Source organism: Callospermophilus lateralis, chromosome 7, assembly GCF_048772815.1.
Source record: "Callospermophilus lateralis isolate mCalLat2 chromosome 7, mCalLat2.hap1, whole genome shotgun sequence".
Classification (NCBI taxonomy): Eukaryota; Metazoa; Chordata; class Mammalia; order Rodentia; family Sciuridae; genus Callospermophilus; species Callospermophilus lateralis.
The window spans coordinates 13,671,952-13,694,926 of NC_135311.1; the positions used below are offsets into that span (position 1 = coordinate 13,671,952).

Genomic DNA, 22,975 nt, shown 5'->3' on the forward strand with positions numbered 1-22,975 from the left:
CACAAACCCCAGGAAACATTTGCCAACATCTTGAGTCATTTTTCTTTCTTAACAAGTGGGGGAAACCAGTGGCATCTAATGAGTAGAGACCAGAGATGCTGCTGAACATCCTACATATACAGGGCAGGTCATCACAACAAGAATTATTTGGTGCAAAGTGTCATTAACACTGAGGTTAAAAAACTCTGCTTGAATTGATAAGTATGATGATCTTCATTTTTTTTTTTTTTAACAGATCCAGAACCTGAAGCTCTGAGAAGCTATCTGGAATTCTAACTTGGACTTATCATCAGCATGCTACAGTGGTGAGAACAGTGATGAGAGAAATGACCAGGATAAAGAACCAGGGCCCAAACTGATGCTCAGTAGATATTTATTGGGATGTTCATTAAATGAATAAATGAACAAATATAGGAGGAAAATAATGAGGATGGGTGTGGTCATCCTACCCCTACTCTCTTTCCGCAACCCAAAAGTGACTCAGGAATTCTAACAGAGAAATATCAAATGATGGTTGGTGATCTCAAGACCCTATGGTCAGTTTGGGGAAGAGTCCAGATTTTAGTATCTGGATCTCCAAATGGAAGAGGCACCAGAATTTGCCTGTATATTCTTCTCAATTATCTTTTCTGAGGAGGATGGGGACTGAGGTTAAGAAGTTCTAAGCCGAGTTAGGGAGGCCATTTCCCTCTTTCTCTCAAAGGCCCAGGCCAGCTATTGCCCCAGAAAAAGGAAGTTGCTTCCCATTTTCTAAAATTTCGGTGACTTGAACTGATCTAGACTCATTCTGGGAAAGCCTGAATCTTCTGGGAGGGAACAGTTGAAAAGAAAGAGGGTGGAAGGGGAGGAGCCTTGGACTAAATAGACCGTTTCTTTTCACTTCCTCTTTTGAACTTCAGAATTGGTTTGTCCTCTGTTGGAATTTGCCAAACCTGGAGAGAAGCCTGTGCTGTTGGAACCAACTTATTCTAGGGGGTGATGGGAGTCCCCTTGTTCCTACCTCTTCTTGCCACTGGGAATGACTGGGCTGACTCCAAGCCGTCACAGACTCTGGACACTGTGCTACTGTGGACAGCTGTGCTATTTCTGGGTGAGTCCGGACTCACAGAAGGGAGACAAGAACAGGAATACCTGGGATGGGACTGAGCTTGGATAGGAGATGATAGTGACATGGGAAGCATGTTGGGAAAATCAGGTGCACGGAGGCAAGTAGATCAAACTCTAACAACCCTTAGAAAATCAAAGTTGGCAAGGTTCTTTTTTTTTTTTTTTCTGGTTGATCTATTTTTTTTTTTCTTAACTATGTTTTAGGCAGTTTCACTGGGCCCCCAATGCTCTGCCATCCCCAACATCAGAATCTGCCCAAGGAAATATAGTGACCTATGCCTACCTGAATGGCAAATGAATGGCTATAGTATTTCCCTTTAAATTTGTGTTTTACACAGGACTAAATCTTAAGCTAATGCTACCTTAGATGGGTGTGAAGGAGGCTCTAAGATGCATTTTGTGGGGTGACAATGGCCACTCTCCTCACCTCAAAATGTGGCAAAAGCCCATTTTCTTAACACAAAAGGAGACCCCCTGGGCAGAAGCATAGGTGGATCTGGGTTATCCAGGGAACCAGGGCTCAGAGAATCCACAAAACTGGGCAATTCTGGAATCAGTAATGCCTCCTGTCACTGCATAGACCATGGTGCTGCATAGACCATAGTGTGGGTCCTAGCTCTGATAGTGTGCTAAGCCAGGTGAGAAGACCATTTTCTGATCATATTCTCAGGTGTGGACCAGGGGACAGGAAGTGATGGTGCTAAGTGGTTGTAAGAGCCTAGGGGAAGCCCTAGGGACCCCTAATGGCAGAACTGTTTCCTCTAGCTCAATTCCTAGGGCTTCAACCCTAAACACATAAGGGCAGCTCCCCCGAGTTACTGCTATGACTGTTAATGAAATCCAGTCAGCTCTAGGAGAGCTCAGCTCTCAATGCTGGAGGATATAGGGCTACAGGAGGCAGAGGTAAAGAGAAAGAATTTCCCCTTGAGTGGATTACTTTAGAATAGATGTAAGGTGAGCTCTGAATCCCCTCATTTATTATGTGGGGAGGTTGACCTAGAGAGGTGATGTGCTTCTGTTTTGTGCTAATAGTGCCAGTAAGCTGGGCAGGACTCTTGGGAAAGATTTTTAGTGTTTTCTTCCATTTGCCTTTTGCTAAATCACTGAGTATCTACTCTTATCTTTTTCATTCTTTTCTGGTAATCCATGTTTAGGTCATCATCTCATCATTACTTGATGACATTTTTTTTTTTTTTTTTTTTGTGGTGCTGGGGATTGAACCCAGGGCCTTGTGCATGTGAGGCAAGCATTCTGCCAACTGAGCTATATCTCCAGCACCACTTGATGACAATTTTATATCACCTTTTGTTGTGTCTTGATTGCTCCTGACTCCCCTCTCGTCCTTTCATGTTTTATGATGAAGTCACAGCATCTTCAAGCCTTCAGTGTTGGTCCATTGCCTACTGGGAAAGCTCCGATTCTACCCTTCTTAACCATGTTCCTCATTGTGCCTACAATAGATTCTCCTCTACAGCCAGGCAATGTGTGAATGTACTTCATTTATAACACCTTTGCTTCTGCTAATTCTCAGACTGCCTTGTTTAAACCTCATGTTAATTCTATGTGGCAGGCACTATTCTAGGACTTGGGGACTTATCAGTGAACATGATAAGACAGTTTTGCTGACCTAAAGTATAAGATCTTTCTCTTTCCTATTTCTCTTGTTTACTTTTATATATGCACATATACAATTTATATAATTATATAATTTATATAATTTTATATAATTTCATATTCTGTTAATTGGATATCTCTGAATGTTTGAGAGCTCAGAAACAAAATATATTAAAAATCCAACTTGTCATCTTCCTCTTATAAATATTTATATCCTTCTAATATTTATATGTGAATGAGCACAGCCACCTTTTTCCTGGTCATCCATTTATGTCATCCACTTATATCATCTTATTAGGTGCCAACTTCTCTGTTCTTTCTCTGAGATCTGTACCCTCTTCTTTATTTCCTACTGTCAAACCAACTGAACAAATAAATATATGGAAAATACATGTGCATTTGATTGAGACAGAAAAGTGCAAGGGATTTGAGGGGATTTGCAATGAGATTATTATAATGATGAATCATCACATCTAAGCTAGATGGGGGAGATATAGGCAAGTGTGGGTTAGGAATAGAGTGGTAGAGTAAATGCTTTGGGATCTTTGATGAGGTCAAGATGATTATGGGAGCTGTACTTGAGCAGATGAAGTGGAAGGAGAGGAGGTCGTGATTGAAGCATTGGGTTATTATAAGGATTAAATAAGAGGATAATCCAGATAAGACTTGACATACAGTAAGTTTAAAATAAATATAAATTAACTTTTACTGTATGTCAAGTCTTATCTGGATTATCCTCTTATTTAATCCTTATAATAACCCAATGAAGTAGGTGCCACTGTCATTCTCTCCTTTACAAGCAAGGAAACTGAAAGTCATTTTGTTCAAGGTCACTTGGCAGTGGCAAAGTCAACATTTAAACTCTTTCTGTGCTTTTACCCATTGCCACATCTTTTGGCATTCGGAGCCCTCCAAAGTATGTTCCTACCTAGATTTTTAGCTTTGTTCCTCATTATCAGAAGTGCTTTGACAGAGACAAGAAATGAAGTAGAAATTGGCTTGGAATGTTCTAGAAATTTTGCCAATTACCTCCCAGTCCTTCCCATAGAATAATATCTCCTCTCTCTACATGTCAAAATCCTATCAATCCTTGAATGTACATGATGATTATGAGCTCCTCTGTGGGATTCTCCTTCTTACCAACTCCAAATTCTGCCAAGTCTTAGGATCTTTTTCTCCTCTGAACCTCCATAGTATTTTATCCACACTCCTCCAATGTCATGAAGCAGTATCTTTTACATTAAATTATACATATGCTTATCTCCACCATTAGACTGTTGGTTTCAGTGGGGGACAGGGAATTAAGATCTTTCAGGTGAACTTTAGGTGAACTCAGGATGAATTGTGGGACAGGAGGGATTCAATGCAGTTTTGTTGATTAGCTTTGGATTGCAAAGGAACAGCACAGTGGGTCTAAGTGTACATATTAGAGATGTAGTAACATCAGGACCAGCATCTGGTTCTCCAAACTCCCAGGCCAACTCTCCACAGTGCCCGTTTCTGGTTCCTTGCTTCTGCTTCACTTACGTTCCATGTGTTTGTCCCTGAAAGTACACACATATTTTGAAAGCCTCTTGAGTTTCTCTCAGTCCAAATACAAGAGGAAACCCCTCTGAAACAGATGGACACATAAACATGCCCTACACAGGCATAGGCATTGGGCTCTAATTCATCTAAGGACCCTGCTTGGCTCCTTCACTCAACGATGGTGCCCACAAATCCACTTCCATTCAGTTTTCCTGGCCCTTTCTGGCCCCTACTTTGCCTCCAATTGGGAAGTTCTTTCCCTAACCCAGTGTCATTCCACATGCCTGCACATGAAAACACAGATCTGGTGTCTTTTTGCACACTCTTTCTCCTTTCAGATTTGCCTAATAGCAAGAATCTGGAAGGTTTAATTATCAAGCAGCAGAAATGTAAAATAAATCATTGGAGACCCAAATAGTAGGACAGAATGCAATTGTTAAAAATGACAACATAGACTTAGCATGGTGGTGCATGTCTATAATTTCAGCTTCAGGGGAGGTTGAGGCAGGCGGATCACAAGTTTTAGGCCAGCCTGGGCAACTTAATGAGACTCTTCCTCAAAATAAAATAAAAAGGACTGGGAGTGCAGCTCAATAGCACCAGTGGTAAAGCACTTGCCTACCATGTTCAATCTCTAGTACTATCAAAAAAAAAAAAAAAAAAGAAGAAGAAATCAATATGAAGACAGATTAATGTAGTGGATTTTATATTGCTTAGTGAAAAATTAGGTAAGAGAATACTTTTTAAATAGTTTATTTTCTCATTTACTATTTATGTTTGTCTGTATGTAAACATATGTGTATGTTTTCATGGGGAAAATTCCACAGGGTATATTGCCAAGGTAATAATATTTTTATCATGCCTATTTTCCATTTTTCTACAATGATCATGGACAATATGTAATCTCTATATACTCCTTGCAAAAGAACAGATAGACTGGCAAAATCATTTTCACAGAAGCATAAATCATATGTAAAGTCCAACAGGGAACTTTCCAGAGGCATTTTTACTTTGTTTTATTTTTCAAATTTATTTATTTATATTTTGCACTATTGAGGATTGAACACAGTGAAGGCTGTACCACTGAGCTACACCCCCACTCCTTTTTTCTTCTTTATTTTAAGAAAGGATCTTGCTAAGTTGCTGAGGGTGGCTTCCAACTTGTCATCTTCCTGCCTGGGATTACTGTTGTATTTTTATTTTAATCAGCCAAGTGTTAAGCCAAACAATGATGTAAAAATAAATAAATAAATAAATAAGACAATGATTTGTATCTCCTTCCTTCCTTCCTTCCTTCCTTCCTTCCTTCCTTCTTTTCTTTCTGTTATGGGGGAGGGAGCTCTCAGTACTTTTGAAAATGCATCTAGGGATGTGTGGGCTGAGGGTTGGACTGAGGGTGAAAGAACTCTGGGCAGGCTGTTCGGTGTAGGGGTTCAGGTCCTGGTTGATCTTTGCTTTCTTTCTTACAGCTCCTGTTGCTGGGATACCTGGTAAGTACTCTACCTACATTCTCTCCCTGCCCCAATGTTCTACCTGGAGGCACTCTGAATAGACCAACAACCAACTTCCATACCAGGTCAGGGCCAGGAAAGGGTCATCGCTCCCAGAGATGCCCTGTCCCTACTTCTTCTCTCCAAGGAGGAAGGGGGGTGGGTGCTTCAACCCTTCTGGTTCTATTACTGTGAGATGTTACAAACATTGTCACAGAAAATATAAATTTTGTCCTCTCTCAACTAAAAAACAAAACAAAACAAAAAACTCAAGAATTTCTTAAAAGTTGATCTTAAAGAAGTAGAGTAGAATTGTAGTTACTTCCCAGAACCTGGGAAGGATAAGAGAGGGGGTAGAATGGAGAGAGGATATTTAATGGGTATTGAGATACAGTTAGAAAGTATGGTTAGATAGGAGAAATAATTTCTAGGGTTTCATAACACAGAAAGGAAACTATGGTTAGCAATGATTAGTTGTGTATTTCAAAACTAGTTGAAAGGATTTTGAATGTTTCCAACACAAAGAAATGAATGTTTGAAGTGATGGATATGTCAATTACTCTGATCTGATCATTATCCATTGTATATATGTATTAAAGTATCACATGTACTCCATAAATATGTGTAGTTATTATGCATTATATCAAAATATAATTTTTCTTTTAAAAATCTCATTAGAAAACAAGTTTCCTCTCTCCAAATAAAATTCAAGGACATACAGAATAATATGATATGCAGAGATTGTCCCATGTTGATAAATTCTTTACTTTGAGTGGATCTGAGGGCTTCAAGGCCTGTTCTCTTGACAGAGAGAGCTTTGTCGGAGTGTCCTCTGCCAGGTAATTCTTCATCTGTACATTCAACCTCCTCCTGCCCCCAGGACTGACCCTCCAGCTTTTCTTCCTCACTTTATTCTTCTGAGATCACAGAAACTCCTATATGCTTGAGTATGAGACCTGGCCATTCTGACCTCCTATTTAAAGATAAGGAATGACATCAGATTGCAACAGAAACCTGATCGCTAACTCTTATGTCTGACATCTCCACTTGCCAGATGTCCCCTCTTGTTTAGATGAAGCTTTGGAAAAAATTTATCACTAGTGTCCAAATGTGCCTCAGTTTATAGGGGAGCAAAGTGAACATCCAGAGAGATAAAGATAGATAGATAGATAGAACAATCTGTTAGGATATTTCTTGGCATTTTATTTATTTTTAGGGTATTTACCTTGCCTGCATCTCTCCTTTTCCATGACCCCCCTTTTTGTTTTTTGGTATAGGGATTATACTCAGGGGTGCTCTACCTCTAAGCTACATCCCCCGGCCCTTTTAATATTTTACTTTATTTTGAGACAAGGCCTTGCTAAGTTGCCCAGGCTGGCCTCAAGTTTGTGATCCTCCTGCTTTAGCTTCCTAAGTAGGTGGGATTACAGACATGTTCCACCACAACTGGCTTCCCTTTTTCCTCTTGCCCTCTCCTTCTGAGAATCAGTTGAGTTCCCTGAGAGTTCCCTGGGCCCCTGGTGGTGGGGTGTATGAGTAATAAGAATTGCCTTCAGTTGCCAAAGCCTCCTGGGCCTGATTCTACTCTTGGTGCCCCCAATGGGAATAAAGATACTTCTTTGGGATTCAAAGTCTGCTTAGGCTTTTGAGGTTCCCTTTGCTCACACTGTCTCCTCTCTCTGCCCCTCCATAGATCTCCCGAAGGCTGTGGTGAAACTTGAGCCCCCATGGATCCAGGTGCTGCAGGAAGACAATGTGACACTGAAATGTCAAGGGACCCGCAATCCTGAGAACCACTCTACTCAGTGGTTCCTCAATGGGAGCCTCATCCCAGGCCAGACTCAGCCCAGCTACCAGTTTAAGGCCAAGAACAATAACAATGGGGAGTACCGGTGTCAAATGGACCAGACAAGCCTCAGTGACCCCGTGCATCTGGATGTATTTTCTGGTCAGTAGAGGAAGTTCAGGGAGGGGCCTTGGAGAGATTGAATCTGCTTACACTGCAGAGGTTTGTGGAAAAGGGAGGTGGTCTGTTTACTGGGAAACATCGACGTGAGTTGCTTGTTTGCCCAGTCATTTCCCTTTTCACCCACCTTTTTACTTCGTATATCGGGTGGAGGTCCAAATTCCTAAGAAATTTCTCAGTGTATATGAATGATTAATTTTTGCAATAGTCCTGATTGAGCAAGAGGGTGCCAAAAGCCACAGACACACAGTTGGGTGTGAGAGAAGCAGAAGGAAGTCCCTTCATCATAAAAACCCTTCCATTTTTTTTATGGTAGAGCAAAAATAAATTAGAAAGCAAGCAAGCAAGCAAACAACAACAATAACACAGACTATGACTGAATCCTGACCCTGGAAACTACTAGCTGTATAAATCTGATGAATTCATCTAATGCTTAAGTTTCAGTTTCCTCATCTGAACAATGCATATACTAATGCCTCACTTGTTATATTCTGGAGAGAATTATCATTTCCCTGATCTCTGTATCTCTCATAGTGCTGGGTGCCCTTGGGTCTCCTTCCATCTGTGTATTTCCAGTACCTGAGATAGGGCAGGGCTTAATAAATGTTTGCTGAACAGATCAATGACAAAATCGTAGGCTCTCTATAAAGAGCCACTGTGTGATCACAACATCTATTGCTAGCCCGGCATGGTGGCACTTACCTGTAATCCTAGCAATTCTGGAGGCTGAGGCAAGAGGTTCACAAGTTTGAGGCCAGCCTGGGAAACTTAGTAAGACTCTGTCTCAAAATAAAATATAAAAAGGGCTGGGTGTAGCACTCCTGGGTTTAACCTCCAGTACCACAAAAGCAAACAAACAATGACTATTGTTACTGTTACTCTTCATTAGGCACCTCCCCTTACCTTATTCCCAAATATCCTCAAAAAATGTACAGCAAGGTCACAATTCACCTGTGACACTGCTGCCTTCAGAGATTCTATTGAACTGAGGCTGTACATTTATTAATATTTATCAAGTAAACTGACATCGGTTGGAGGTTTAAGAATTTCTGCTATTTCTGAAACATGGATCTGCTGCCTTGTCCTCAAATGTCCTTTTCTCAGTCAGACTGAGTTCCTCCCCCCCCCCCCCCCCAGGGAAGGGACTATATATCCAAGTCTCTTGTGTCCTTGACAGGAGAACATTGTTGCTGCCTTCTCCCAGGAAAGAACAGAGAAGATGAGTGTGTTCGGAATACTGGCTGTGTACGAGAAACTGCTAGATGCATAGTGTTGTAATGCCTGTTTGCACAGATGAGGAAACTGAGGCCCAGAAGAGTTAAAAATTTCCCAAGAATCCAGAGCTCGTAAATGAATGAATCCAAAATTAGAGATGAAACTGCGTGATTCCAAACTTGAGCCCTTCCCTCTGCACATCATATTCCACCAGTAGTGATGGTCTGAGTCTCAGAGTTGAGCCATGACATCCTGGGTCCTGTTGTCCTTTTGTGTGTTTTCAGACTGGCTGCTGCTCCAGACCTCTCAACTGGTGTTCCAGGAGGGGGACACCATTGTTTTGAGGTGCCACAGCTGGAAGAACAACCCTCTGAACAAGATCACATTCTACCAGAATGGAAATTCCAAGCAGTTTTCCCATTTCAATGCCAACTTCTCCATCCCGTCAGCAAACCGCAGTCACAGTGGTGATTACTCCTGCAGAGGAAGTATAGGGAGGACGCCCTACTCATCAAAATCTGTGACCATCACTGTCCAAAGTATGGGAACTCTGTTAAAATGTAGGGAAGGGTTGCACAGGGGTTAGGTTAAAGTCATGTAGACCACATGGAGATCTGAGAAATGCTATGGTAGCAAAGTTGGGTGCTGAGACAAAGGAGAGAGTTGTAGAGGCCTTGTTGAAACCGGTGGGAAGGAGTAGGAGCCAGAGCTAAGAGCCCCCCAGTTCCTGGGTGATAAGTGACAAGGCTGTCGTCCCACTTTGAAACATAGGTACCATACTGAGAATAGTAGTGAAATAGAGCTCTCTCATTGATACAGAGGTTCCTTAAACTCCTGGAAATTGCTAAGAGCTGAAGTTCATCTCGATTTTTCTCATGTCCCATGTTTTGACCATTTCCTCTTGAAGGCCTGGCATGTTCTAGACAGTAGGAGGCTTCATGCCCACTGTCCCCACTGCCCCTGAGCACTGTCCCTCTCCTCTTAGACACTCGCTAGTATACCTTTATTAGTTTGGTGGAGAAACTTGAATAAGGGGGAGACCCAAGTTCAGCCATAAAAACTCTGGGTGGATGAGGTTGTGGGGTGAAGTATTACACCTGTGGATGACTTAGTCAAAGAAGAGCTTCAGGTGACGGGCACTGGACCATCCTGCTGGAGGAGGGTGAGAGGGTGGTAGTGAGAACAGGGAGCATGTTCTCAGATCTGTTTTCCCTAGGGCTCAAGTCGACCCACCCTTTACTGGAAACGATCATTTTGCCTGTGGTTATCGGGATTGTTGTAGTAGCCATTGTGGCTATTGTAGTAGTCACGATCTACCTCAAGCGAAAGCGGACTTCAGGTTTGTGGTTTTCCTTGATTTTGTTATTAGTTCCTACTTAGAAGAGGCCCTAACCCTAGATGTTGCTGGAACCCCTATATTTGAACTAGCAAATCCTTAACATTCAGATACAGCTCTATTTTATTCATTCATTCATTTATTAATTTATCCATTCAGCAAGGCTCAAATGAACTTGTTTTTGTGTCAAGCACTGTGTTAGACACTGTAGATGATGCCAAGATAAAGAAGTCTAGTTCCTGACTTCAGGAGTACTCAGCAGTGTGGGGAAGACAGAAGTACAAATAAATAATTGTAAGATGGAGTAAGAACAATGACAGAGAAATGAAAAGGCTCTATAGTGATATAAATGGGGCACCATAACCCAGTGTATTAGTCAGCTTTATCACTATAATGACATACCTGAGATAATCAGTTTGTAAAGGTAAGAGGTTCATTCTGGCTCACAGTTTTGAAGGTTCCGGTCTATGATCAGTTGACTCTATTGCTTTGGGCCTGTGACAAGACAGCACATCACAGTAGGAACATCTTGTGGTCAGAAAGCAAGAAGCAAGGAAGAGACTGGGAATATGTGTCTATAGCAAATCAAAGGCACACCCCCAATGAACTGTAGACCTCCCACTAGGCCCACCTCTGAAAGGTTCCACCACCTCCCAGTACCACTGTTCTAGGGACCAAAGGTTTAACACAAGGGTCTTTGGGAGACACTCAAGATTCAAACTATAGCAGCCAGCCCATTCTGGAGCAGTTAGAGAAGTTCTCATGGGGAGACACTATATTGTAGTGATTGAGGTACAGACTGGGACCAGACTACATGGATTCAAATTTTAGCTCACAGCTAGCTCAGCAGCAATATGACCTTGGGTAAATTGCTCAACTTTTCTGTTCCTCGGTTTCCTTATCTGGAAAATGGGGATACTAATAGGACCCACCTCATGGGATTATTTTGACAATGAATAAGGATTAAGCTCTCATAACAATGCCTAATAGATAGTAGAAGACACATATATATGAGCAATTACCACAGTGGAGGAGGTGATGTTTGGGGGTAGCAATTAGCTAGGCAAAGAGGCCTAGAAGAACATTCCTGGCACAGAGGCCAAGATATAGAAATGGGGAATTTTGTGGCTAGGATAGTGGTCAAGGAAAGAGAAAAGGGTACTGTAGGCCACTGAGAAAGAGAAAATAATACTACTAATATCTCACAAAACACTTTGCACTTCATTCATAGCAGGACCCCAGTTACTGATAATAAATAAATATGGAGGTACTGAGATACCGAGAAAAAGAGGAATGCTTTTAAAAGGCAGAGTAAGCCTAAGGAAGACACTCCTAGGAATCCCCATGGGATTGTTGGCTTAAAAGGCTCCCTGACTAGCCTTTACAAGCCAGAGTGGTTCCTGGGCAGGGCAGCTGGGAGTAGGTAGGAGAGGACATATGAGGGATGGGTCCTGTTGGTTCTAACCCAATCCTCCCCTGGTCCTTGGTCCTGAGAACTAAAGTTCCACCTCATAATCCTACTAACCTCCTATGTGCCCCTCCTAGCTCTCTCAGGAAACCCTGAGCACAGGGAAATGGGAGACACCCTCCCTGAGGAACTAGGTGAGTACAGCATTCCCTCTGGGGGCTCAGTGATGTTCCACCCAGGGCTGCCAGATGGATCGGAGCCAGCAACAAGTGGCGTATGTAAGTTCAGCCTAAGCACAGGAGACGGAGGGGGCAGTGGGAGGAGGGCAGGGGCTCAAGTCCCTTGGCCAGTTCTGAGTCTAACTCCTGGGCCCAAAGAGGGTTTCACTGGAGAAGAGAAAAGGAACATCTGTCTTAGATAGAGAAGGGAGGGCTGCATTCAAATTTCTGGGACTAGGAATCTGGGAACATTTGCAGAGCAGGAAATCAGAGATATTTGGATCTTCCCGTGATCTGGCAAAGTTGGCAAAGAATAGGGGTAAGAAGGTGTAAGATGAAGACCAATAGGATTAAGGAGGTAAGGGTCTAAGAGGAAAGGAGGGGGAAGATTTGGGGAAAATGCTTAGATTTGTTGAGAAATTTGTAGGTATGATAAAACTCAGCTCTTAGTGGAATATTAAGAGGAGATCTGGGCTTCAGAAAATTCTGGGGGAACCAGAGCCATTAGTGGGTTTTATTTTGTGGGCAATGGTTGATTCTGATGTCCACTTGCGTCAGTTTATTAAATATTGGCCTGGTTCTATCATCATCATACAATATTGAGCACGTCACTCCCCCTGATGGAGTTCAGTCACTCACTGAGAAAGGAAGTGGGTTGGTCTAGGTGACCTCTGGGCCCTTATAGGTCTGACATTTTGAGAGTCAGTGATCGTCCAACCTCTGGCCCAGGTGGAGGTATGTATGTAAAATGAGCAATATTCCAGGAGACTTCCTGAATGTGGTTAAAATCAGAGCACAAAGGAGGTTGGAGCTTTCACTGCAGCTTCTGTGACAGCAAAAACAGGCAGGAAGAAAAGGCCCTTGAAGATTTCACCTCAGATGGCTGGAGCATGACTCAGAGCAGAGCCAACAGATTTGAGAGCTTGAGCAATCTGTTACTCATCTAGCTGCACTTTGAGTAGGGTCTGTGTGTCTCTTGGTCAGGCCACGTGGGATGTGGGCCTGAGTCCACATCTGAGGCCAAACCAGATGTAGAAAAAAAGTCCAAACACAGCTGGATTCACCACTTGATTGTTTGGTTTTTGTCTACTCTGGCATAAATATTTCACGAGGCATCTATGCAGCCCAAGCGCTGGAACTGATGGTTTCCAGAAAGGTATAATAAGTTGCTGGGATTGTTGAGGAATGTGATAGAAGGAGAATTCCGAAAGTGGTTTGTTCCAGAATTTGGAACATAACAAATAAGGGCTCTTTGTGTCCAGGGGGTGCGTGAAGAGACTAGAGACATTGTCTCAGGCTCCTCCCCAACTTCCAGGGAAATGATGATTTATAGATTACTGAGGCTGCTTTTTGAAAGGAAAGTGACCACAACACTTGGAGGGACCAAGAGATCTTTATTGAGGCGGTGTCTGATAAACAGAGAAGGAAGGAGAGAGAGAGAGAAAGAGAAAGCAGAGAAAGAGAAGAAAGAGGGAGAGAGGAGGGGGGGGAAGAGAGAAGAGAGAGAGAAAGCGAGAGTGAGAGTGGGGAGGGGTGCCCAGCAGGAGAGAGTTTTTATAGTCAAAATCTAGTGGGGTCTTTGGGTCTGCAAGCTGCCTTGTTGGCGTACAGTGATTGGATCTCACAGTAATTGCTCAGGGTGTTATCTTCTGCCCTCAGGCAGACCAGGCAGGGTCCAGATGTGGGTTTCCGTTCCACCAGAAGGGTGGGGGTTGAGCGTTCAGCCTTGAGGCAAACAAGTGATAAGGAAACAGATGAGTGAGGGTCCAGTGTTCAGCTCACCCTGCAGCTAAAATTTATTTATTAAATATCCAAATTCCCACATGTTTTTGCTCTAATTTCACTTTTCCAGTGTGAAAAGTGTTAGGTGGGAATTTGGATATTTATCAGACAAAGTTCTGTCCCTGCCCCTTGCTTGCCTTTTTTTTCTTGTCTTTGTGGTACTGGGGATTGGACATAGGGGTGCTCTACCACTAAACCTCATCCCCAGTCTTTTTTTATTTTTGAGACAGGGTCTCACTGAGTTGCCCAGGCTGGCCTTGAACTTGCAATACTCCTGCCTCAAAGTCCCCAGCTGCTGAGACCACAGGAGTGTGCCGCATGCCTACTGCTTGCTTTTCCTTCCTTCCTTCCTTTCCCCCTTTCTCCTTTCTTGCCTTCCTATCTTCTTTCTCCATTTCCTTCCCTCCATCCTTTTTTTCTATCTTTTGTCTCTTTTTTCTGTCTTCTTTCCTTTCTCCTCTGACTTCTTTCCTTTCTTTTTCCCTTCCTCTTTCTTCCTCACTTTTTCCTTTCTTTTTGAAGCAATGGTGTACCTGATTCTTCAAAGTCCCCAAAGAAGAGGCATTGCATTTGGCCAATGTAGAAATGGCTTTGGTGTTCCCTCTTTGAAGCCTGTGGCCCTCAAAAATCTGGACTTAATTTTAACTCTGATACTGAACACCCCTAACCTCTTCCCCAATATCTCAGATCCCCAAATCTGCCTGATTTGCTTCCAGGAAAGTTCAGCAATTCTCTAAAAAGAATGTGGTGCAAAGACTGCTTTCCTTTGCCAGCGTGGACAGTGGGGACCGCTGAGTCTGGGATGCGCCAGGGTGGGTGAATGAGGCTTGGTCTACAGGCCTGAGTTGGGGTCAGCAGTCCTTGACTCAGGTCTAGTTTGGGCTTTGCTTTTGTAGCCTTGGCAGCTGCACAAATAAGCCCTCTTCTCCAGCAGTGCCTGGGCTAATTTGTCTTTTTTTTGCCCACAGCCAATGTCACTGACTCTGAGGATGCTGCCAAAACTGGAGTGAGTAACCCCTGCCACCTCCTTTTCCTTCTGTCCCTTCCCTCTCCCCTGCTGTCTCTTCTGGTGTTGTTTGTCCCATGACCTCTTCTCCGTGTGGATCTCCACTGTGTGTTTCTGCTTTTCCTAGGCTGAGAACACAATCACTTATTCACTTCTCATGCACCCGGAAGCTCCAGAGGAAGAGCCAGATTATCAGAACCGAATTTAGTCTCCATTGTCTTACCCCTGGCATTTCGGGAAGAGAATCAAAAGAAGCAAGGATCTGGTGTCTACTGGCCTAAATCCCCCTTGGAGAGGTGGAGGGAATACTGCAGGAGGACTATTCCAGAGTTACCTCTGGGAGGCCTCAAGTTTTCTTGTCCTGAAACCAACAGAAAATATGATCCCCAATGGCTGACTGTACTGAATCCATCTGTGCCTCAGCACTTCCCAACATGAAGACTCTTGGGTTATACGTCCACACAGTCACAATATCACTAGTAAAATTACTGTCACTAAGAGATAGTAGCAACATGGAAAACGCTTATGTTACAGGTTACATGAGAATGCTTAAATAAGTATGTATGACATCAAAAATGATAAAAGAGACCAACATATACCAAGATATTAAAAGTGATTATTTTAGGGTGATGGAATTATCAGTGATTATAATTTTCATTCTTATTTCTCTGTTGAGATCATGTATTACTTTTATAGTGAAATACTATGAAAACAACGTTGCTTACTTTTTCAAGGTTCAATTGGTGGGAGTGTAGACTGAGCTCCCTGGGGTCCATTTCTCTTCAATGATAAGAATCTGGGGAAGATAGAAATGGGGAGGATGTGGGAGACAATGTGGATTCGGAATGTTAAAACTGACCTTTTTTCTGCTCAACTTCTGTTTTTTTTTTTTTTTTTCCTTTTGTACTGGGGATTTAACCCATGAGTGCTTAACCACTCAGGTACATCTCAAGCTCTTTTTACTTTTCATTTTGAGACAGGCTCTCACTAAGTTGCTTAGGGCCTCACTAAGTTGCTGAGGCTGGCTTTGAACTTGAGATCCTCCTGCCTCAGCCTTCCCAGCCACTGGGATTAAAGACCTGTGCTACTGTGCCTGACTCAATTTCTATTCTTATTCCATATCCTCTTCCCTTTTATCCTATGTAGAACAAAAGTATCACTGTGTTTTGTAATCAATAGTTTTCAGAAAGTCAAACTTCAGGTGAGTCCCCTGTGAGGAGTGGGTACTCCCTGCTGGGCTATTGACCTCAGAGGAGCCATTCCTCCTAGGTTAGAATTGTGACTGCCAGATTTCTCGGGGATTTAGTGAGTGCCCTTTGAAGAGGCTTCCTTTTTGGTGGAATATAACAGCATCATTGTGAAAAGTTCTTGCATTCAGTATTTTGAACTTTGTTGGGAATGGCCGTAGATTTCTGTGATACTCATTTTTTATGGTCACATAATCAGATTTCTTATGCATATATTGTTGTAATAATAAGAATCATTAATTACAATTAATGAGTTATTAAAGGTTTACTTTATGACAAATTATATTCTTTAAAATTTAGAGAGTTTAAGATTATTAACCATTTATATTTCTTCTTTTGTGATTTTCCTATTCATATATTTTCTTTGCCCAATTTTGTAGATACATGGTCTGTTTCTTTATTTATAAATTACAGAGTAGTAACTTCTTTCCTTTTATTTATATGTAAATTCTTTCACCATACTAATAATATATTCTTTTATATAAATTAAAATACAGATCAGCAACAAAATTTTATATCATGTATAAATCCACAAACCAGAAATAATTAATGCTAACATTTAATATATCAAACCGCATTTCTGTCTGCCACAATAAGTTTATGTATTTTTAAAGTTGCTTCACATTTTATATGTTTACATGTTCATAAAAAACAATGAGGGGCTGGGGATGTGGCTCAAGTGGTAGCGCGCTCGCCTGGCTTGCGTGCGGCCTGGGTTCGATCCTCAGCACCACATACAAAGATGCTGTGTCCGCCGAAAACTAAAAAATAAATATTAAAATTCTCTCTCTCTCTCTCTTTAAAAAATAAATAAATAAATAAAAATAAAAAAACAATGAGGCAAAAACTCATGCTCATTGTAGCACACGTTCGAATAATACAGAAATACAAAGAATAAAAGTGAACGTTTCTTTTTGTGCTTACTCCCCGTAATCTTCTTCCCCTTTGTATAAGTGACCATTGTTGAAGTTTTGGTTTACATTATGAATTTATATATATTAAACATGTAATATAATACATATGTGTAGTTCTTAAAAGACCGTACGTGGAATGATACTTTTCATACAATTATGCAATTGGCTTATTTTGTTTAATAATATATTGTGGAATTCTTTCTTAGGAAATATTTTCTTTTTTCAATTTTTGTTTTAGTTGTTGATGGACCTTCATTTTATTCTATATGCAGTGCTGAGGATCAAACCCAGTGCCTCACACATGCTAGTTGAGTGCTCTACCACTGAGCCACAACCCCAGCCCCAAGGGAGTATTTTTCTTTTTAAGGATTATATAATATTCCATAGTACAAATACCATACCATATTTTATTTAACCAATATTTTAAATGTTTCATAATTTTCTTGGTTATACACAATGCTATAATAAATAACAATCTTAGATGATACATTTGATTGCTTATATATTTCTGCAGGTTAGATTCCTACAAGTACAATGGCTGGCTCAAATAATATTATCACATTGTCTTTTATGTGCATGTCTTTCTAAAGTATATTAGGGTTGCCTTTTTTGACACTCTTGAAATGTTGAACATTCTTAAATATTGCTTATCTTAGTATAATTAAGTGTGTTACTGAGATAGAGATATAGAATAAGGAAAGAGAAATATGGAATCTTGTGGGGAAACACCCCAAAGCCATTGAAAGGCAAAATCAATCCACTGAGATGCAGAAAACACAGTTGTAAACCTTGGCCCACGTCCTGGCCCACAACCTTGGCCCAGTGGCCAGTGCTCTTGTAAAATAAGGGAAACACGCAAGTGCAGGAAAACTGGCAGGAAATTGTGCAGCTCCACCCTGGATCTGCCTCCTGTCCAGCCCCAGTACAGCCCTTCTATAAATATTGGACTCTTACCCCAAGTGAGGGCTGCTTCACCCATTCTCCCTTGAATGTGTATCTACCTTCCTAAATAAACCTCTGTCTATGCCTTTGTCTGGCTCCCTTTCCCCACTTAAAAAGGTTTCCTAGTCCCAGAGCTTTTCAGATATGGAAACTTTGAACCTGTAAGTTTCTTCGATTTTCCTTCACAGCTATCTTTGAGTAAACCCATTTTCCTACCACTTTGACTTCAAATGTTTCTGGAGCCTAGCCTCTTCCTACTCTGGGCAGGATGTTGTGCCTCCCAGTAACAAAAGGAAGTAAATAAAAGCAGGGTGGCAGTGTTGGGGTGGGGTGGGGAGGGAGATACAATAGGGAAGATAAGACTCCTAGAAGTGCAAGTACTCCAAGGTCCCTTGTTGTCACCTGACCTTTATTTGCACTTTGTTGTCCGGATACAACCATCTTGGTTATGGGAGAGCTCAAAGCAGAAGTTCCCAGAGGAATTTTCAATATGGCTCTGGTCATGCAATCAAGCCCAGCTACTAATTGTTTAGGCTCATTGAAAACCTGTCATTATACAAAAAAGAAAGAAAACCATGAGTAAAGAAACTGATCCTAGGGATCGTCAGTCAAGTTTCAGTTTAAATCACACATAAATCCCACTGCCAAGAGTGGGATTTGTTTAGTTTATCTTGGCTAAGGGTAAAGCCCCTAGCCACCCAGGAGTCCCTCAGAGATAGACACAGAGCTTTTCTAGCCACATGTTATCTTTTAAACTGAGGAGAAGAAAATTTATCTCCGAGGGCTTTCTTTAGAATTTAGAATTCCAAAAAAGAGGATGTTGGAGAGGAGGAATAGACTGGAGAAACAGCCTCCTGAGTGCTGGTAATACAGACATGTGCCCCCACACTTAGATCTCTTATTGTACCTTTAAATAAAAGCCTTACTGGAGTATGCTCTGTGGAATCTGGTTACCTCTCTCAAATGTCCTCTTCAGCAAGCCCTCCCCTGCCCACCCTCCCCACTACTATTACTCTGTTTTAATTTTTTCCATGGTATCTATTATTATATTATCTATTATTCTATATCTATTAATGCATTTTTTTGGCTCAGATATTCGCATATATAGTAAAATGTAAGCTCAATGCGAGGCAAGGTTTTTACATTATTTAATGGTATATCCCAAGGACTAGAACAAAAAGCCTTTGTTGTACGTTAATAAATAAAACTATAGTTTCTGGGTCATGTGGTATACTTAATGCTATGGTTTGAATGTGCCCCCCCCCCCAAAAAACGTGTTGGAAACATAATCACTGATGCAGCAGCATTTGAAAATGGGTTCTAATGAGAGGGTATGAAGCCACAAGAGTTGTCCTCAAATTGATTAATGCTGCTATTCTGGGAATGTTTGTTACTGCAGCAATGGGTTCCTTATAAAAGGATGTGTTGGGCTCCTTTTTGCTCTTTCACCCTGTCTTTGCCCTCTGCCATTGGATGAGGTGATACAGCGTGAAGGCCCTCTCCAGACACTGGCTCCTCCATCTTGGATTTCCTAGCTTCCAGATCTGGGGCCTAATAAATTCATGTTAATTGTAAAAAACCTGTCCTGTAGTATTTTGTAACAGCAGTACAAAGGAAACTTTCTTCATCTTAAGAATTCAAAAAGGTAATACATTTTTTACCTTTCCTTGAAATCTTATTAGGTTTACTTGGAAATTATGTTTGGATTTGGAATAAGGTAAGGCTCATTTTCCATTTATCAGTTATTCTAATATAATTAAATAAGTAGTTCGCTAATTTGAAATATAACCTATGTCATTCTAAATTGCCATATATAGATCTTATCTGATTCGTCTACTTCTGCATCAGTAACACATTTTTACTTATTACAACTTTATAGTGTGTATCGGTATACAGAAGGTCAAGTTTTCTCTAGTTCTTCTGTTTTAAGATTTTTCTTTGCTGTTATTGTGCTGCTTCTCTTCAAGATGGACTTTCATAATATTATTAAGACATTTTTAGGGGCTGGGGATGTGGCTCAAGCGGTAGCGTGCTCGCCTGGTATGCGTGCGGCCCGGGGTTCCATCCTCAGCACCACATACAAAACAAAGATGTTGTGTCTGCCGATAACTAAAAAAATAAATAAATAAATATTAAAATTCTAAAGACATTTGTAGAATTACATTGTATTTATAGATCATTTGGGTAACGTTTGGCATCTATATTACATTGAGGCTTCCCAAGTTATAGCTCTTTATTCATGTAGGTGATAGAATCCCGCCATCATATCATATGGACCTCGTACTGTTAGGTAGAACTTGACATAGGCAACACCATTTAATAACATATCCTCCATCTTAGAACAAGAGTCACCTGAAGGTCACTCTGACTCAGCCTGACCTAAGCCCCAGACTATACTCCATCATCAGGCAAAAAAACCCAAATTGTATTCCATCACCATGCAAAGAAAGGAAACTGTTATCCAAGACTAGAATCCCCAAAACACCTGGTTTGACATGGAACAGTGACCACCTCAAAAGAAGGGAGGTGATGTCCACAAGGCCCCTTCCCTGATAACCCCCTAGCAATGGCCTAACTGCAAAATCCCCCCACTCCCTCACTCCCCTATATCTACTCCAGGTTATTAAGGGAAGATGGATCTCATTCTCTCCTGGGCCCCCTCCACAGGTTGGTTTATCTTGAAGTCAAGCCATCTCTCTTCTCTATTTTCTTCATTCAGTTCTTTCCTTACAGGTATCTTTTTTGCACTAATATTTGAGAAATGTTTTTCCTGCCATTATTGGTAGAAAAGAATTTCTTTTTTCTTTCTTTTTTTGGTGGTGCTAGGAATACATGTGTTAAAAATACAGGGGTGCCATAATGAATCAAACACATGCTCCAAAGTAACTCAGCAAGGCAAACTTTACTTCTGCAGGAGGGCATCCTACCCAACCTGCCAAGCAAGCACATTTGGGCATATTGGGTGGGCAGTCCACCTGTTTTTATCCCAAATGCAGCACTGCCCCTTGCTCCAATAGGAGGAGCTTGGAGTTTCAATCTACCTGATTGGCCAATTTTAAAATTGTGGCAGGGAAAGGAAGGGTTATAGTTAAAATGGCTACAATTGGATCTTATATCCCAATTAACACTAAATAGTATATTCCAAAAATGGACTACCAACTTTCTATTTCTCACACATGCATCAGCTTCATGCATACTAAGAAAACAATCAATCTCTAAGCCACAGTCACAGCCCCCTGGCTTATCTTTACTATCCTAGGAAATCACATTTTATTAGTATGTGGCACTACACTGCATTTTCTTCTATTTTTAGGTAATTTATGTGTTTATATTTACATCTCCCCTCTCATTACTAGCTTTCGGGCTTTCTTTGAGGAAGTCCATGACCCAGAAAATCAGATGCCTTCCATTTTGGTAATCATCTTCAGGATTTGGCTCCCTCGTGTTTTTTGTTTTTGGTACTAGGGATTAAACTCAGGGGCGTTTTACCACTGAGCTACATCCCCAGTACTTTTTATTTTTTATTTTGGGACTGAGTCTTTCTATGTTGCTGAGGATCTCGAAAAGTTGCGAGGCTGGCCTTGAACTTGGGATCCTACTGCCTCAGCCTCTGAGTCAATGGGATTACAAGAATGTGCTGCTGCACCTGGCTGGGTTTTCTTTCTTTTATCAGGATGACTTGAGTTGAAAATAACAGGAAATCATGTTTCAAACTGGCCTAAACAATAAAGAAATGTGTTATCTCACATAAAAAAAAAAAAAAAAAAAAAGTCCAGAGACAGAGTGTCTCTTTATATCAGGATTCTGGGCCTGTTTTTCTTCAATTCTCTGGGTGCTGCCCTTGGATTACCAGCAAGATGAGTACAGTGGTTCTAAGCATCATACCCAGATAGAAGGGCACTATGACTTTTATGTGTTTCTTAGAATAAGGAAAACTTTCCCAGAAACCCTGCAGCAATTTCCCCATGATACTACTGTATTAGAACTGCTCATTCCTAAGTCACTCATTAAAGATTGGGAGACTGACGTTACCAAAATAGGTCTAGCTTTATCACTTAAAGGTACCACCCCCCTGCTTCATTTCCTTTCTTGAAGAATCTTTTTTTTCCTCCAGAGATAATAAATGTTTCATTTTTTTCATTTGTTTTGTTTCCTGAATCTTATGTCTTCCTAGTTCTTGGTTTCCTTCCTTGCCGGGTTTAAGCATGCTTGTCAGAGGCATCCTAAGACAGGGTGCATGGGTGATATAGCAGATTCCATTGATACTGCAGTTTATAGTCACTCAGTTCACCTGAGCTGACCTGCAGCTGCTGGCTGGTTCAATTTCTCCTGAGAATTAGACTGTGGTAGGGGAAATGTAGTTACTGAAAAGTCTTTAAGTGTTTAACTTCTCCTTATACAGACTTTTCAATTATCTTTTAATATATATCTGTACATGATTCCTCCAGTTCCCAAACATTTTCCAAGATCTTCCAGGTAAATTAGCTTGTTAATTATTAACATTTCTCTCTTCAGGGAAATAAACTCGATTCCCTACAACTCAATTTTCTGTAACAACATTCAGACAGGTCCAGAGACAGGGCCAAAGACAGGTAGTCTTGGATCAGCTTGGAAAGATGAGGGCTGATTGTCAAAGAAAAGGAAATGGGATCATAACACCTCCAGAGCACTTCTCCCTCACAATAGGTTGCTAACATCTCTGGGGAATCCCTCCTCCCGACACAAGGAGATGCTAATGATTACCCCACTGAGATGCTTCTTTTCTGCCTTTGAGCACTTAGGCAAGATAGAAAGAGGAGGAGGAAATGGGGAGAGGAAAGCTGAGATCTATAAAAGAGACAAGACCACTCCCTCCCACGGATACCCAGCTCTGGGCCCCCTTCTCTCTGGAGAAGTCTATCTCTGTCTCTCTCTTAAATAAAACTTGCTTTCTACTCTTGCCTCCATGTTTCTCGGGTGTTTAGTCTTCAACAACGGGAACAAGGACCAGGTCCTGATTTCTAGCATGACTATGATTTAAGGTCATCCCAACATCACTTCTTAGATAATAAAATATCATTGAATGGTTGAATAAGAGGAAGACATCTTTTTATCTGTTTCAATTAGGTGTGTCAAAAGTCTAGATTATTGTTCTTGTCATAAATTAACTTCAGATATTGTTTTTTTAAATTGTCCTCCCTTTGCTTTCTAACTCATATGTTGT

At 41.3% G+C, this 22,975-nt stretch overlaps 1 protein-coding gene across 4 annotated transcripts; it reads left to right on the forward strand.

Moving 5' to 3' along the window:
* Positions 1-910: 910 nt before the first annotated feature.
* On the forward strand, positions 911-17,282 carry Fcgr2b (Fc gamma receptor IIb). 4 transcript variants are annotated; one of them, XM_076862736.1, is made up of 8 exons: positions 911-1,090; positions 5,718-5,738; positions 7,432-7,686; positions 9,204-9,458; positions 10,136-10,258; positions 11,801-11,941; positions 14,632-14,669; positions 14,797-17,282. In XM_076862736.1, exons 1-8 carry the CDS (start codon positions 979-981, stop codon positions 14,875-14,877), a joined length of 1,026 nt encoding a protein of 341 aa, XP_076718851.1. In that variant the 5' UTR covers positions 911-978; the 3' UTR covers positions 14,878-17,282. The 4 variants fall into 4 exon arrangements, with proteins under 4 accessions (XP_076718851.1, XP_076718853.1, XP_076718852.1 ...); XM_076862738.1 differs by lacking the exon at positions 11,801-11,941; XM_076862737.1 differs by lacking the exon at positions 5,718-5,738.
* The last annotated feature ends 5,693 nt before the right edge of the window (positions 17,283-22,975 follow it).

Bases quoted from the DNA above. Each gene is read 5' to 3' on its own strand.
- Fcgr2b (XM_076862736.1), top strand. From the start codon at position 979: ATGGGAGTCCCCTTGTTCCTACCTCTTCTTGCCACTGGGAATGACTGG. The intron at 9,459-10,135 runs GTATGGGAACTC...TGTTTTCCCTAG, and splicing joins TGTGACCATCACTGTCCAAA to GGCTCAAGTCGACCCACCCT. The intron at 11,942-14,631 runs GTAAGTTCAGCC...TTTTGCCCACAG, and splicing joins GCCAGCAACAAGTGGCGTAT to CCAATGTCACTGACTCTGAG.